This window comes from Pezoporus wallicus, unplaced genomic scaffold, assembly GCF_028554395.1.
Source record: "Pezoporus wallicus isolate ANWC-B61680 ecotype Strahan unplaced genomic scaffold, APGP_CSIRO_Pwel_v1 contig_3812, whole genome shotgun sequence".
Classification (NCBI taxonomy): domain Eukaryota; kingdom Metazoa; phylum Chordata; class Aves; order Psittaciformes; family Psittacidae; genus Pezoporus; species Pezoporus wallicus.
This window is the reverse complement of record NW_026639618.1, coordinates 1,357,778-1,371,432: the sequence shown is the minus strand read 5'-3', so window position 1 is coordinate 1,371,432 and position 13,655 is coordinate 1,357,778. Positions and strand designations below refer to the sequence as shown.

Below are 13,655 nucleotides of genomic sequence, written 5' to 3'. Positions count from 1 at the left end.
AACCCAAACCTTTCTATGACTCTAGGATCTTACGATTCTATGGTCTGAGCTTCCCTTGGGACCTGTCCCATGTTCTATACTGGAATGAAGAGAAACACAGGTTTGTTTTCTTTAACCTATCTTGCAATATTAAACACATATAACTTTGAGGTTTGTTTAGAGGCACCTTTTACCTGCTGCAATATCTCTCCTTCCTCACTGTGTAGCTTTACAGAGCAGAGGCTAAAAAGCCCCCATTTTCCTACCAACATCTTACCAGCCCACCAGCCCTTGCTGAGAGCTGACCCTTTTTCAAGCAGTTTCCAACTCAAGTGGCTCCATTGTGCAGCTGCATCTTTGCACTGCAAGGCTCCCGTAAATGTAATTAGCCTGGAAAGACCTACATCTTAGCTTAGAGAAGAGTAAGAACATCATGCTCCTCTCCCTTGCACAGACCGGGGCTGTGAAGTCAAGACCCATCTTCTAATGGTCACTCCATCACTAGCTGGGGTGGGAATTAAATAGGTTGAAATAGGCAATATTTTTCTAGTAAAAAAATATGTGCATACAGGTCTAGAGAAAAGTAATCACCAAAGTTTTTGCTAGCTGTTCTGATAAAACTCTTCGCTGTTAGACTCTGGTACATCCTATGGTTAAACAACTTCACACCTAAACACTAGGTAAGTACAGCAGTGTGTGACAGCAGCAGAAGGGAAACCAAAAGTGTCACAAACAAAATCACTCAATGGTATTGCCTACATAGCTAATGGAATTCATGATTCCACAGGCAAAACATGGGAATCAGCAGCCCAAAGCTCTCCTCTGTCCTGGGACCTTCGGGTCACTGAGTGACCCAGGCAAAACACAGTTGAATTTTCAAATCTGGTTGCCAGTTTTGAGTGCCCAAGCCAATACGTCCATTCAGAGGTGCTGAGCCCTTGCTGTTCCTGCAACTCTTCCTTACACACAGGTGCTCTGTTCTTTTGAAAGGAAGTTCCTACATAAGTTAAAAATGGCCACCCAGAAAATTAAAGCAAGAAAGAAACCCCCAAAATACAGCAGCATGGATGACTTCTACTGATGTGAAAATACATATTTCATTTTTCCATTCATGTAACCTCTCTGGACCTCTTAAACAGCACAATTCTACATAAGTGGAGGAGCTTGTTTTATGTTTCCTGGCCCATGTTGCAAGTATATTACATTAATTAACTTCCTTTGTAATATCCTTTAGAACTATAGATGATGCTGACTCTGAAACTGCTAATCTTTTTCATATGTGTTATGTAAGACACATTTTTCAGTAGCTCTGAACTGACCGCATACCCAGATGCACAATCATCTTTCTGTCACAAGGGTTCTGCCTGGAGCCACCCCGTAGATGCACAAGGAACCTATTAGAATAAACAAAGCCTAATGATTTTGTTCAGGCAAAATTTCACTGCTGGGATCACTGGCAATTAACTTTTTAAGCAATTAATTGCTATTTTACTCATCAGAACAGGAAAGACTTCAGCTGAAATAATGTATTCTCTGCCCAAGAATGCAGCAGTTCAGTGCAAGTTTTAGGGCTTAAATGAAACACATTAAAAAGGAATTTTAACCAGACCAACGGAATATGAAATACCCTTCATCAGTCATTGTGCTTAAGAGTTGGTCTTTGGCTTTTATGGCTTATATGATCATACTGATTATTAATTCGGGATGCAAAACTTCCAACCAACCACTAGGTGACACTTTACATGAGAAGTTTATCCTGTAGCACTTCCACAGTTACAAGCATTCATAGGATCGTAAAATCGTTTAGATCGGAAAATACCTGTAAGATCATCGAGTCCAAAAGTTGACATAACACTGCCAAGTACACCACTAAACCATGTCTAGAGCCTTCACCAGCTCCATTGCCTTTCTCTGGCCCTGCTCCAGCACCTCAATGTCTCTCTTGAGCGAGAGGCCCAGCACTGAATACAGGATTCAAGGTGCAGCCTCACCAGTGCCCAGTACAGAGGGACGATCACTGCCTCGGCCCTGCTGGCCGCACTATTTCTGATGCATCCAGGATGCTGTTGGCCTTCTTGGCTGCCTGGGCACAAGCTGCTCGTGTTCAGCTGTGCACCCCCACATCCTTTTCTGCCCAGAAGTTTTCCAGCCACTTTTCCCCAAGGCTGGCATGTTGCAGAGGGTTGTTGTGGCCCAAGTGCAGGACCCAGCACTTTGCCTTGTTGAACCCATAGAACTGGCCTCAGCCCATAGATCCAGCCTGTCCAGATCCCTCTACAGAGCCTTCCTATCCTTCAGCAAATCAACAGTCCCACCCGGCTTGGTGTTACCTGCAAACTGATTGAAGGTGCACTTGATCCCCTTGTTCGGATCATTGATAAAGACATTAAACAGAACTGGCCCCAGTACTGAGCCCTGGGGATCACCACTTGTGACCAGCCACCAGCTGAGTTTAACTACATTCACCACCATTCTTTGGGCCTGGCCATCCAGCCAGTTTTTTACCCAGCAAACAGTACACCCATCAAGCCATGACTGGCCAGATTCTTCAGGAGAATGCTGTAGGAAATGGTGTCAAAGGCTCTTCCACACAGTTAATATAAGAGAAGCAATATTTACAGTCTGATTAAAACTACTTTTTGTTAATCATTTCTTTTTAATTGAGACAAGAAAATGCAGAGAAATTAAGTATACTGGCTGAATCAGAGGCTGGGGAAGGAGTGGGCTTTAAAGAAATGGGCCTTTTCACCTGCTTGTCTCCACATTGCACTGGGTGCTGGATGCAGACACATCAGGTGACTGAGCAACTAGGGTGAAAGCCTCCAGTATGCCTGACAGCAGCATGAAAGACAGAAAGGTGAAGGACTTCTCCAAAGTGACCCAGAGCTCTCACCACCCACCATCTCCCCCTAGAAGGCAGCTTCCACATGTAGTTGTGGCCAAGGAAAACAGTTGGGTACATGAAATAGCAACTCAGAGAACAAAACCTTCTGATAAACTATAGAAATTCAAGCAGTGCCAACATCAAGCTTCCCCAGATACAAGCTCTATGAAACCAAATAAACCTCCAGCAGCCAAAGTGAATATGGGAAGATGTGAGTACCTCACTGAGAACACCCTGAGCATTCTTAGCAAACCCAAAGAGGTACAACATAGCAAGAAGAGCCAATTTGGTGTATAAAGGACTTTTAACTTGTTTTTTAGACTTCATATATCAATAGCTCAAAACCAAATATCTTTGGCTCTCAGCTAGTGCAGTGACTGATAAACAAGATAGAGAAGGAAGTGAAGGCAAGTGTGTGAGTGCAAGGACAGTAAAACCAGCCAGGTTGACAAAAAGAGGGGCAAGGTGGGTAAGATTCAGTGCAGGAGGGTGATGATCTGGGATGAGCAGTCTCTCAGCAGAGATCAGCCCAGGATCCAGGCTACAGCCACATAGAGGAGTCCAGAAACATGATTTCACAACCCATGTATGCAAGACACCGGAGTTGCTGAATGACAAAGGAGCTGTATCTGCTCAGCTTGTAAGGGCAGCACTGAAGACCCCAAAAGAGGGTCATTGAGAAGTCCTTTTTTACCTGATGGAGGCAAAACACTCCAGCAAGTGCTAGACAGCAAATGGCTTGGGAGCAAAAAGTTATGATCTGGTCACAAAGGGTAGGAGAGGACACAGCTGTTCACATGGATGCATTAAGGGATAAGCAGGATATAGAGGAAAAGAAGCTGCTAGCATAGGCAAGGGTCAGCCTGTCCCTTCCTTGGCCTGCAGGACATGTTGTGAGAGTTGCAGCAGCTTCGGCAAGTATTTTTTGTTCTTAGACACATAAAAGCTACGTTTTGTACCTTTTATAATTATCCCCTGGCAGGGGGCACAGGACTGACTGCACCACCATAGCCACTGCTACCCCGTGAGACTGGGAACACCCACAAACCAGGCTGTGCTCATGAAAGTACACCCTTCTCATCACGGAGCCTGAACACACCACCTGTCAGCACCCTGAGGCTTGAGGAACAGTCACCAGCTATCTGTCTGCTCATCACCACCCTGAAGGGAAAGGTATGCAAACCATAAGGCCTGGTGCGCAGGAGTGTGCTGAGAATAGCTTTCTTAGCCAGAAGGATCCATAAAGGGGTGCCAGACCCTCGGGGACTTCGACAGACAAATTAAAGTCTTCAACATTGCAGTTTGTTTCAGCCCAGCCCCCGAGGCACGAAGTGCCACAGGCACCTCTATGCCCATCAGCATTTCTGAGCAGCCTATATAACACCTGCAGGGCTCACAGGGCTCACAGAACTCACTGAGGACAACCAGCAAAGCACGTCGCATCATTCCTTTCCTCACCCTTGTCACATCCCTTTCCTCACTCTCCTGTAAGTACCCTCCCAAGATGGCTGGCAAACCATGTTCTGCACAAAACACAGGTATATTTGGTGTATTGAGTGCGTGCCTGTCCGAAACGGAGCCTACATGCTCTGCCTACCTGGAGAGAGGAGGAACCACCAGACAAGGGAGTACCTGAGTGCCAGCCTCTGCTTTACCCTTTTATATGTACTGTGATGAGGCCTGAGACCCAATATCCTAGTGAATAAAAGGGCAGCATAATGGAGTGGAGAAATAAATTCTCCCCCACCCCGCCTCAGATACAACGGTTTCAGTGGCTAAATGAGGGCTGTGGATTTGGTGATAGCACTGCGGCTCCTGAACCTGCCTCTGAAGCCTGCGGGGGGCCTTGGCTCAAGTGCACCCTACACACACAGTCACCATTTGTGCCTGCACGCAAGCAGAGCAAGGTTTATCAGTGAGATCACATCTTTTATCAGATGTCTTTATCTCCTGATAACGAAGTTTTCAGTGACCTGAAGAAAGCTCTATGTGCCTGAATGCTCGTCTTTCTCCTCCCAGCAGTACTACAGCTGACAGACCAACCACTCCAACGCAGGGTATTACACCTCTCCATGTGAACTGCACATGTCAGCAACAGTATTAACACTAGTTCAACATGTATACCTTCTTCTCCTTCAAAGAAACAAATATTTCCCATTTCAGTTTCTGGACAACATTATTAATATGAAGCAGCAAAAGTGCTTCATTAAAATGCACTGAGCTCAGAACTATATTTCTTAAGATAATCGTATATAAAAATTCTAGCATGACGCAGAATAAAAACTGTTCCATAATGAAAAATCAGTTCTGCATGGAGTGGGTGAATGGGTGAAACATGAAGCCAAAAAGCCCATATATGTTTTTAATGCAGCCCATGCAAGGCTAGCTATGTCTTCACATCCTCATCCTTGCTTTCCATTGCTTGAGATGGTGACAGGTGTCACAGGTGCTCATCAACAGATTTACTGTAGGTTTCAGTGGTGTGAAAATCCCCCCACCTACCCCTTGACAGTAATCTTGCATGGTACCTTGAATGTGCCACACACATTCACTGTTAATTCATTTGAGTTTTACAAGCGATACAACCTATTCCATCCCACAAAAACCTTAGCCCTTTAGAAACAATGAGTTAAAGCTGGAAGAGAAAAAAAACCAACAACTAAACCCAAACAAAATCAAAAAAATGAGTAAGAAACTACTTAAAGATGCAACAAAGCAGGTTTTCTAGACTTGGAATCATAGAATCATACTTAGAATCATAAAATAGGGTTGGAAAGGACCTTAAGATCATCCAGTTCCAACCCTCCTGCCATGGGCAGGGACACCTCACACTAAACCATATCACACAAGGCCTCGTCCAACCTGGCCTTGAACACCACCAGGGATGGAGCATTCACGACTTCCTTGGGCAACCCATTCCAGTGCCTCAGCACTCTCACAGTAAAGAACTTCTTCCTTATATCCAATCTAAACTTCCCCTGTTTAAGTTTTAACCCGTTACCCCTTGTCCTGTCACTACAGTCCCTGAATTCAAATTATATTCCTAGCTTCATTCACTAACTTGTATGTACATCCTTCACCATGTTTGAGCCTTTCTCAGTAGACTATTAGCTTTGAATCTCCTGGGTATATAAAACTTCTTGGGGGGACTTCCTCAATAACCCTGTCACATACCTCTCCTGCTTAATCACTTTTACCCTCAGCTCAAGCTCAATTTTGGCACACTTTTCAAGCTCAAGGCTTGGATATGATTAAAAAAATTCCAAGTGCTAATCTCACCCCTACAAGTAAAATGTGGATATAATTAATGCTGGTTTGTTGACTTTGAGTTTGTTTTCTTTGCGAAACAAGAGTTCCTGTTTGTTTGTTTGAAATACCTTCTTTTTTACATGTTTTTGGCCCTTGGAGCACAAAAGAAGTATTATAATCAACAGTTTTCTTCTTGTTAATCTAAAAAAAACCCAACCCACTGACATTTTCTAAATAGCAAAATCCGATTTGATTTCAGTGTAAAGAGATATGTCCCTAAGAATATTGTTCTCAGCTTGCCTGCAGCTGAGGCTGTGGACATTCGTGGTCTGGAGCACCAATGCTTCTTCTGGGGAAAAAGTGAAGTGTGGTCAGGCTGGAAACAGAGGGCTCCTCCACAACAAACAGGGACATGCTTTCATATGGGCACATTTTCCTTCTGTTTCTATGCATAAAGAGGCATCTCAAGACTGAAGAACTGGCTGCTGTTATAGTAATCTGTAAGTGTCTGCACCTAGGAAAGCTTTCTTTGGCAGTGTAAATGACTGCATGGACACAGAACAGGCTGTGGCAGTGTTAAGACAAAAAAAAAAAAGGCTGAGAGCCTTCTGGGGCTTGAACCTATTTCACATGAACACAAGTCCGATTCAAGTGCAGAGCTATTTGCATAAGGACTGCAAGACTGCACCACTAAATGCAATTAGTCCAGCAGAAAGGGAAGGAAATCCTCCATTAAAAAGAAATCCTGAAGAAATTGGGACAGCTGATGCAGATGGCCTCTGGAAAATAGTTATTAAAAGCTGCCTGATCAGATTCACTGAGTGGACTCATGAACATTTATATGGAGGAGAATACAATAGGAGCTGTACAGGCTGTTGCTCAAAGAAAAATGCATAGACACACCTAACGCTGTCACAACCTTAGTCCCATCTACAGCCCCTTTTCTGGGGTACTGATTTACCTCACAGTTGAAAGACATTCAATTTACACAAGCTTAAGCTACCTCCAGCTGTTAGAGAGGGGAGGTATTTGATTCACTTGGAAATAGCTGGATTTTCTGCCCTTTTCCTTCAGAACAGAAACAAAACCAGCACTAGCGTCCAGATATCAAGTGTCCACAGCAGTCCTGACAGACCAGCTAGTTCTTGCCATCACTTCCAACCCTCTCAACCCAACTAATCATTCCTAGGGCCACAGTGACAGTCAAAACAGCTTAAAAAATTCAGGTTCTGCAGTTGGATGAGGTCGCTGCTCTGGTCCTCAGCTCTGAAAGCAGCGTGCCTGTGAGATACAGGGAGCTGCCAACTGCCACTGCTTCTGAACCCTGAGCTGGGTACTGGAGATAAGCAGCATCCCATGGCCAGGGAGGAGGAGGGCAGAGCACAGACAAGCTCTTCCCCCTCTCCCTGCTGCTCCCAGGGGAGCAGTGCCACGCTCAGCTCTCCCCATTTCCTAACAGGCATCTGCTGCTGCCTGTTTTAATGGCAACGCACAAAAGGTTAAAACAATTGCATGTTACTTTTGGGGTCATTTCGGACAGATGGGCCACTTTCCAAGCATCACAAATTTTCCTGAGTTGAACCGTGTCACCGCCGCTTTAGTCCAACGCCAGCTTTTTTTTCTGATTACAGCCCAGTGCAAAGATGACAAATGTAAGTACAAAGGGAAAAACATCCTGTTGGAACAGTACTCCCTGTTTGCTACGGGTGAGAAAAGTAAAAGCAACATGTCAGCAACAAAACAATGTGGTCTGTTGCTGGATTACTTCTTTTAAACCCATATTATAATGTGTAACTGAAGAAATGTCAAGCTCTGCAGGAATGCAATATACAAAAAAAGTAAAAGAAGGAAAGTGCTAAAAATCAAAAATATGCTACTCTGAGCTAGCATGGATTTGCATAAGGATTATCGGGGTTTTTATGCAAATACTTTTTTCACCTTTCAGCATAAAACTTTGGAAAGGAATAAAGAGTCATTTTTTTAACAGATTAAACAAGTAGGCTTTAGGGAAACTGGCCACTTAAATATCAGTAGATTTCTTCACTATTTTAAAGCAAATAATCTAAGCTATTTAAGGTTTATCTTTTTTTTTCATTTAGCAATACAAGACTTTCAGACAGAGTAGGCTCCTCAGCTTAATGGTTGCTGACTGCTGTAAACCAAAAGCAGTTCTGCTTTGCTCATCCATCACAGAAGGCTCCCCACCCAGTAAATCTCTTTCACAGCAGACAACCATGCAGTCAGCTTGAAATCATATTTGTTGAAGTTTCTCAGGGCAGAGGCAGATGTTCCCGGGCATCCATAGAGAGCCTGCAAAGCAGCTGGGACTATTTAATTTAGCGTCCTTTCACTGCCCCCTTTCCCAGGATGCTGCAACCAAACACCTTTGAAGGCAGCATCTGATCTAACCCTCATAGAAAGGACTTTAAACTACCATTCTGGTGAAGAGAGTGGAGACACCTTTTCCAGCCATAGTTTTGCCCTTGAAAGGAAAGCCCTCTAGTGCATGCTGTCCCTGCTCAGGTGTGCAAACTCAACATTTCATCCTTCTGGGTGACGAGTTGACCAGCCCAGCTTCTTCTAGCCCTCTTCTTTGCCATGCTGACCATGGGAGCTTCACTGCTCAGGTTACCTACCTCCAGCTTGGTGCTGAGGGCAGGCTGGTGCTGAGGAACTCTATGATTTAATCACCTCAAACAAAACATAACAGGAAAAAGAAAACAAAAAACCCAACACTGAGAAAAAAAAGTGAGGATGGAGCAGGGGGTTGGAACTTGGTGATCTCAAAGTCCTTTCCAACCCCAACTACTGTATGATTCTATGGAAACAGGCAAGGAGCAGCGGTATCTTCAGGTGGCAGCTGAATTCAGCAGAGGAGGAGCACCACTACCCTTGGGGTGAACCAGGTTCACTTTGCACTGAGACAGAGCAGAAGCACATAGAATCATAGAATCAGCAGCTTCAGCAAATAACCCAGGTCTGATGCTGCCAGCAGCAACTGCCAGGACTGCACAGTAGTAGCTGAAGGGCACCCAGTATCCCATGATTGTCACAGCCATCTCCTGCCATCTGTGGGGAATGCTGGGCTGGCTGGGCAAAGGAATAGAAAGGCAGAAAAAGACATCTTAGTGTTGGGGGTGAACAGAGACAAAATGAATCAGAACAAAAGTTTGGAGATTCCAAAATGGAATCTTTCCTTCTTGTTGCCTTGTTGGTCCTTCTTCTTGAGGGGCGTGGGGGAAGGAAACCATGCTTGTGATCTCTGAACAATTGTAAATGTTCTGTTTCAGTTGTACTCTACCACACAAGTCCAATATAAGTTAAGAGACGTCAGAAAATTAAAGCCTATTTAGGTGCATTGACTTTATCTGGTCAGGCACAAATGACCTGAGTAATGAATCCTTTTGGACTCAGCAGCCAGCTGATATTGGAACCCTTCAGGCTGTTTCCTTTAAAGGAACTTAGAGGACTTAGATTGTGGCATCAAGGGATTTTTTGGTACACTCCTGTCGTTTACAAAGAATGTACATAAAAATGCTGCTTCCTTGAGCAGGGAAAGGAATGCTATTGTTTTGGATATGCAAGAGGCATTTAAAATCTTCTCACATTTATCCTGAAGGGCCATCATCTCCAAGGGAATTTCACCTAATTTTATAGCAGCATCCCTGTCCCACCCCAGGGGGGTGACCTTGCCCATTTGCCTCTTTTCTTCACTGCCAACTTAGCTGCGCAGCCTCAGCGTGGCAAGAAACAAAAGCAAGCATTTACAGGTGATAGCAATGGAATTATTACAAAGTGTCATTTCATCAGGACATTTTCTCCTCACCCCCTCATAGCTGCCATATTTTCATTCACAGATGCTTTGTCTTAGCCAAAATTCCTGTTGAGGGTACAAAGAGAGCCTTTGAGGAATGTCCAGAATGACTGAGGAAGTTGTAACTCTCCTAGGCTGAGCCACACACTTCCAGTATCACCTGCTGCAGGAACCAGACCACAGCTGCAAACTCACATTCTTCATTCTCCAAAGATGTCTAAGCCAAGCCTTATTTTACCTGTATACAGCTTATGAAGCATTTAAGTACTGCACTCAACATCCTTCACTGATCCTGATACAGATAAGCCTGGGCTGTCATTGGCTTATTCCCACTATCCCGCTCACATCTGAGGCCAATGCAGACATACCAAGCCACTAGCAATGATGTTACAGTTCCTGCGGTTGCAATCAGTGTTTCTGCGTCCCAGCTTTGGCTGCCCTGACACTGAATTTACCGCAGGGCTGATGCTCGCAGACCCTCTGCTGCTGCCACAACACAGGTTCCTCACCACCATCCTGTCCCTGCTCCAGTAACCCCCAACAGCCATTGGCCATCCCCCTGCTCCCCTGTCTTTGCTGGGTAAAGGTTTTCAAGCTGTCACGTTCATCAACGGCACCAGGGATGTATAGATGACTAAAAGGGTTATCCTGCCAGGGGAAATACATAACAATAGGTGAGCAAATATTCTGTAGATAGTAACTTTTACCTTGAAATTCACTTCATTGTTGTCCTGGTTTCAGAAATCGGGACAATCCTCTTTGCCTTTTCTTCCTGCTATTTGCCAAGAATGCTGGTGCATCCTGCTGCACCAGAATCTGGGCCTGCCTCAAGGACTTGCAGTTACATACAGCAGTTTGGAGCAATTCTGCAGAGCTGAGCTGCTGGAGTCAACGCATTGAAAACACAGGGAGTGTGATGGGGTGACCCTAGGCTATATTCCTCCTCCTTACTTTGTTATGCTGTTTGCAAAGTGCTGAGGGAAGTGTTCAGATCCTGTCCTAGGTTTGCACAGGGCTCTGCCTAAAAGCTGGAGTGATTCCCTGTGGAAAACACTTGAAGAAGTCACATGGATTTTTCACATGGAATTTTAACAGTACACAACAGCAAAATAGTTCTCAAATGTTGATAGAGCCCATATGCATTTATTTATGTATTTAACTTTTTTGTGTGTACCCAAGTGACAGCGATCCCTTCTCCTTTACTCTAAATGCAAGGAGCACAGAGTTTCATGGGGTTTGAGACAAAGGAAGTCTGTGAGATCATTTGGTCTGACACCCTGCAATCATAGTCGTCATCTCATCCGGTGATGAGCCCAAGGGAGACTGCATCCCAGCTGGACTGGGCCGGCGTGGGTGGTTCAAAAGCCCCTGTCCAGCAAGATGCAGCACAGGTCAAGGATGCCACCACCTTTGCAAGCACATGAAACCAGTCTGTGTTACTGGTGTGTCAGCAATAACAGGTTTTGCTCCATTTCCATAACGGACCCATTAATCTGGTGAGGGGCCATAAACGAGCGCTTACATTCGTTGGGAATTTGGACGAGGTGGTGCTAGCCCCAGAGCAGCCTCATGCCACCACCTTTCATTCACCTCTCAGAAACACTCATTCCCTCCACTTCCAGTTGAACTGATGTCAAAGGATTACATTTGGCATCATTTAGTAAAGGCTGCTGTGCAAGTGCTGCTAGTAACAGCTATAGCTTTCAAGAATGATGCTGGCATATCTTTAGCTATCTGGCATTCTAACTCACCTGGTGTCCTTGATGCATAACTGGAAACCTCCCTGCTGCAGTCACTTTAAACTTATAGTTTAACCATTGTATTACGTTCTCTGAAATCAGGCAAGGTGTTGCAGAATATACATTGCTTCACAAATGGAGCACTCTTTTGTTTTCTTAACATCCTATAGAGGCCAGCCTCCTAGGAGAAAACTTTTTTATAGCCTTGGACTTCATGAGAAGCTCTTTCACCCACCATGCGTCCAGCGGGGAGGGCTGCAGCACTTGTGTAAGCTGTAGACAGAGCCCTGACACCACTTAGGTAATGCAGTGTTTCAAACCTGCTTTGCAACAAAAATGCCTGATTTCCTGGTGGGGATCTTTTATATCAAACAAATCAATCCCCTGTTTTGACTTGCAGAGCTCTGCATTTCCATCACTAATGTGGTGGCAATAAGAGCAGCCTGCACAGCCCTGATGCCGACAGGAAACTTGCATAGATCAGTAGTAATTTGAAGTAAATCACAATTAAAATCTAAGCAAATCAGAAGCAAAAGAGACTCAAAACAGGGACCCAGTAATTAATACTTAAAAATCAGAGCAATTAAAACCATTATGAATCCAACCAGAGGGGAACTGCAAGGCATGCAGGAGTTTTAGTAACTCCTATCAACTTGCCTCTCTAGTCAGCGCTTTACATTTGTGGCATAGGGAGTTATGAAGAAATGATAGATCCTTGAGGTGTAACTGCCCTGATTAAAGAAATCCATATATTTCCTCTGGAGGAAAAGTCTTAGGTAGAGGTGCCTGTAATGGGAGCCCTGTTTAGACAGACTGCCTTTAAGTCTTAAGCACATTAAAGTTGCCCAGGAAGCTCCAGACACTGGAAATTTTAATATAAATCAAAAGCTAAGTGATGTGGGAGCTTCAAACTCAGAATTATGTACTTGCATAATATTAGTATTGTAGGAGGAAAATACAAGCAAAACACAAGATACTTTGCTTCTGTCTGTGCCAGATGCCAATTTTAACATTCATTGCTATAAGGTAACAATATAAATGAAAGGCAGATTAGATGAAAATGGTCAAGAGAGAAGCTATATTCAGAAATCAAAACAAGCTATAAGAGGTCTAATATGGCTTTTAAAACACATTTTCTTCTTTGTGCCTTACAAATACTTTCTACTTTCCTTATGAATCAGAGCACTTCTAACATCACCCCTGAATGCACACTGAAAGGATTTCTAACTTGCCAGATCCCAATCCAAGTTGCACTTGGCAAAAACACATTCTTGCTACTTCATAGCCTGACTTTCCTTGCAATTATATTTATTTAAGGCTACTTTAACGAGCCAGAAAAACACAGGGGGTGGGAGGGGAGGGAAGATGCGCCTACCGTACCAGCGGGTCTTTTTTCTCCATGACTGAACCTTGACATGGAAACATCGCTTCTCCTTGGCCTGGCAATGGCTCCTTGCAGAGGGATGTGCTTGCCCGGGGAGGTTGCAGGCTGCCTTTGGCCCTGGCCACCCCGGGCCTGGGTTCCCGGCGCAGCACGGCTGAAGTCAGGGTGCCAGCTGCCCTGTGGGACAATGGCTCCACTGGGAGATAGCTGCGGAACAAAGGCGCTGCTTTCAGGAATGATTTGATATGCACGCATGTGACCTTTGCCTGAAATGACTCTATGGAAAGCGTCCCTGTCCTGAAGCTCTGCTTTCAAATGCAACAATCTGAGGCACTTGCTTAATCTGTCCTTTTTTTACTTTCCTTTTTCACTTTTCACCGCAGATGGCTCAGGACAGGTCATGTGCAGATAACAAGGTGGTGCTGAGCTTTTTCTGACCACTTAGTACAGCTATTCAGTAATGGATAGGATTAGTATCTTCACTTTTCAAAGTGCTTCACCAGAATCTACTAACTAGAGTGCTTTTAGCTGCTTTTAGGAATTTAACTACAAAACCAGAGTACCCTAACTTCCAATACCATATCCTGAGCCATATTTTGAGCCACT

The 13,655-nt window shown here is 44.4% G+C and overlaps 1 protein-coding gene across 2 annotated transcripts in view; it reads right to left on the bottom strand.

Annotated features, from left to right (window-relative positions):
• ENPP2 (ectonucleotide pyrophosphatase/phosphodiesterase 2) overlaps nucleotides 1-13,304 on the bottom strand; it is a 69,627-nt gene extending 56,323 nt beyond the window's left edge. The window contains exon 1 of one of the 2 annotated variants that reach the window (XM_057415244.1): nucleotides 13,041-13,304. In XM_057415244.1, the coding sequence (XP_057271227.1) occupies nucleotides 13,041-13,304 (264 nt within the window). The remainder of the gene's footprint in view (nucleotides 1-13,040) is intronic. The other variant, XM_057415243.1, reaches the window with a different exon arrangement.
• Nucleotides 13,305-13,655: the final 351 nt, after the last annotated feature.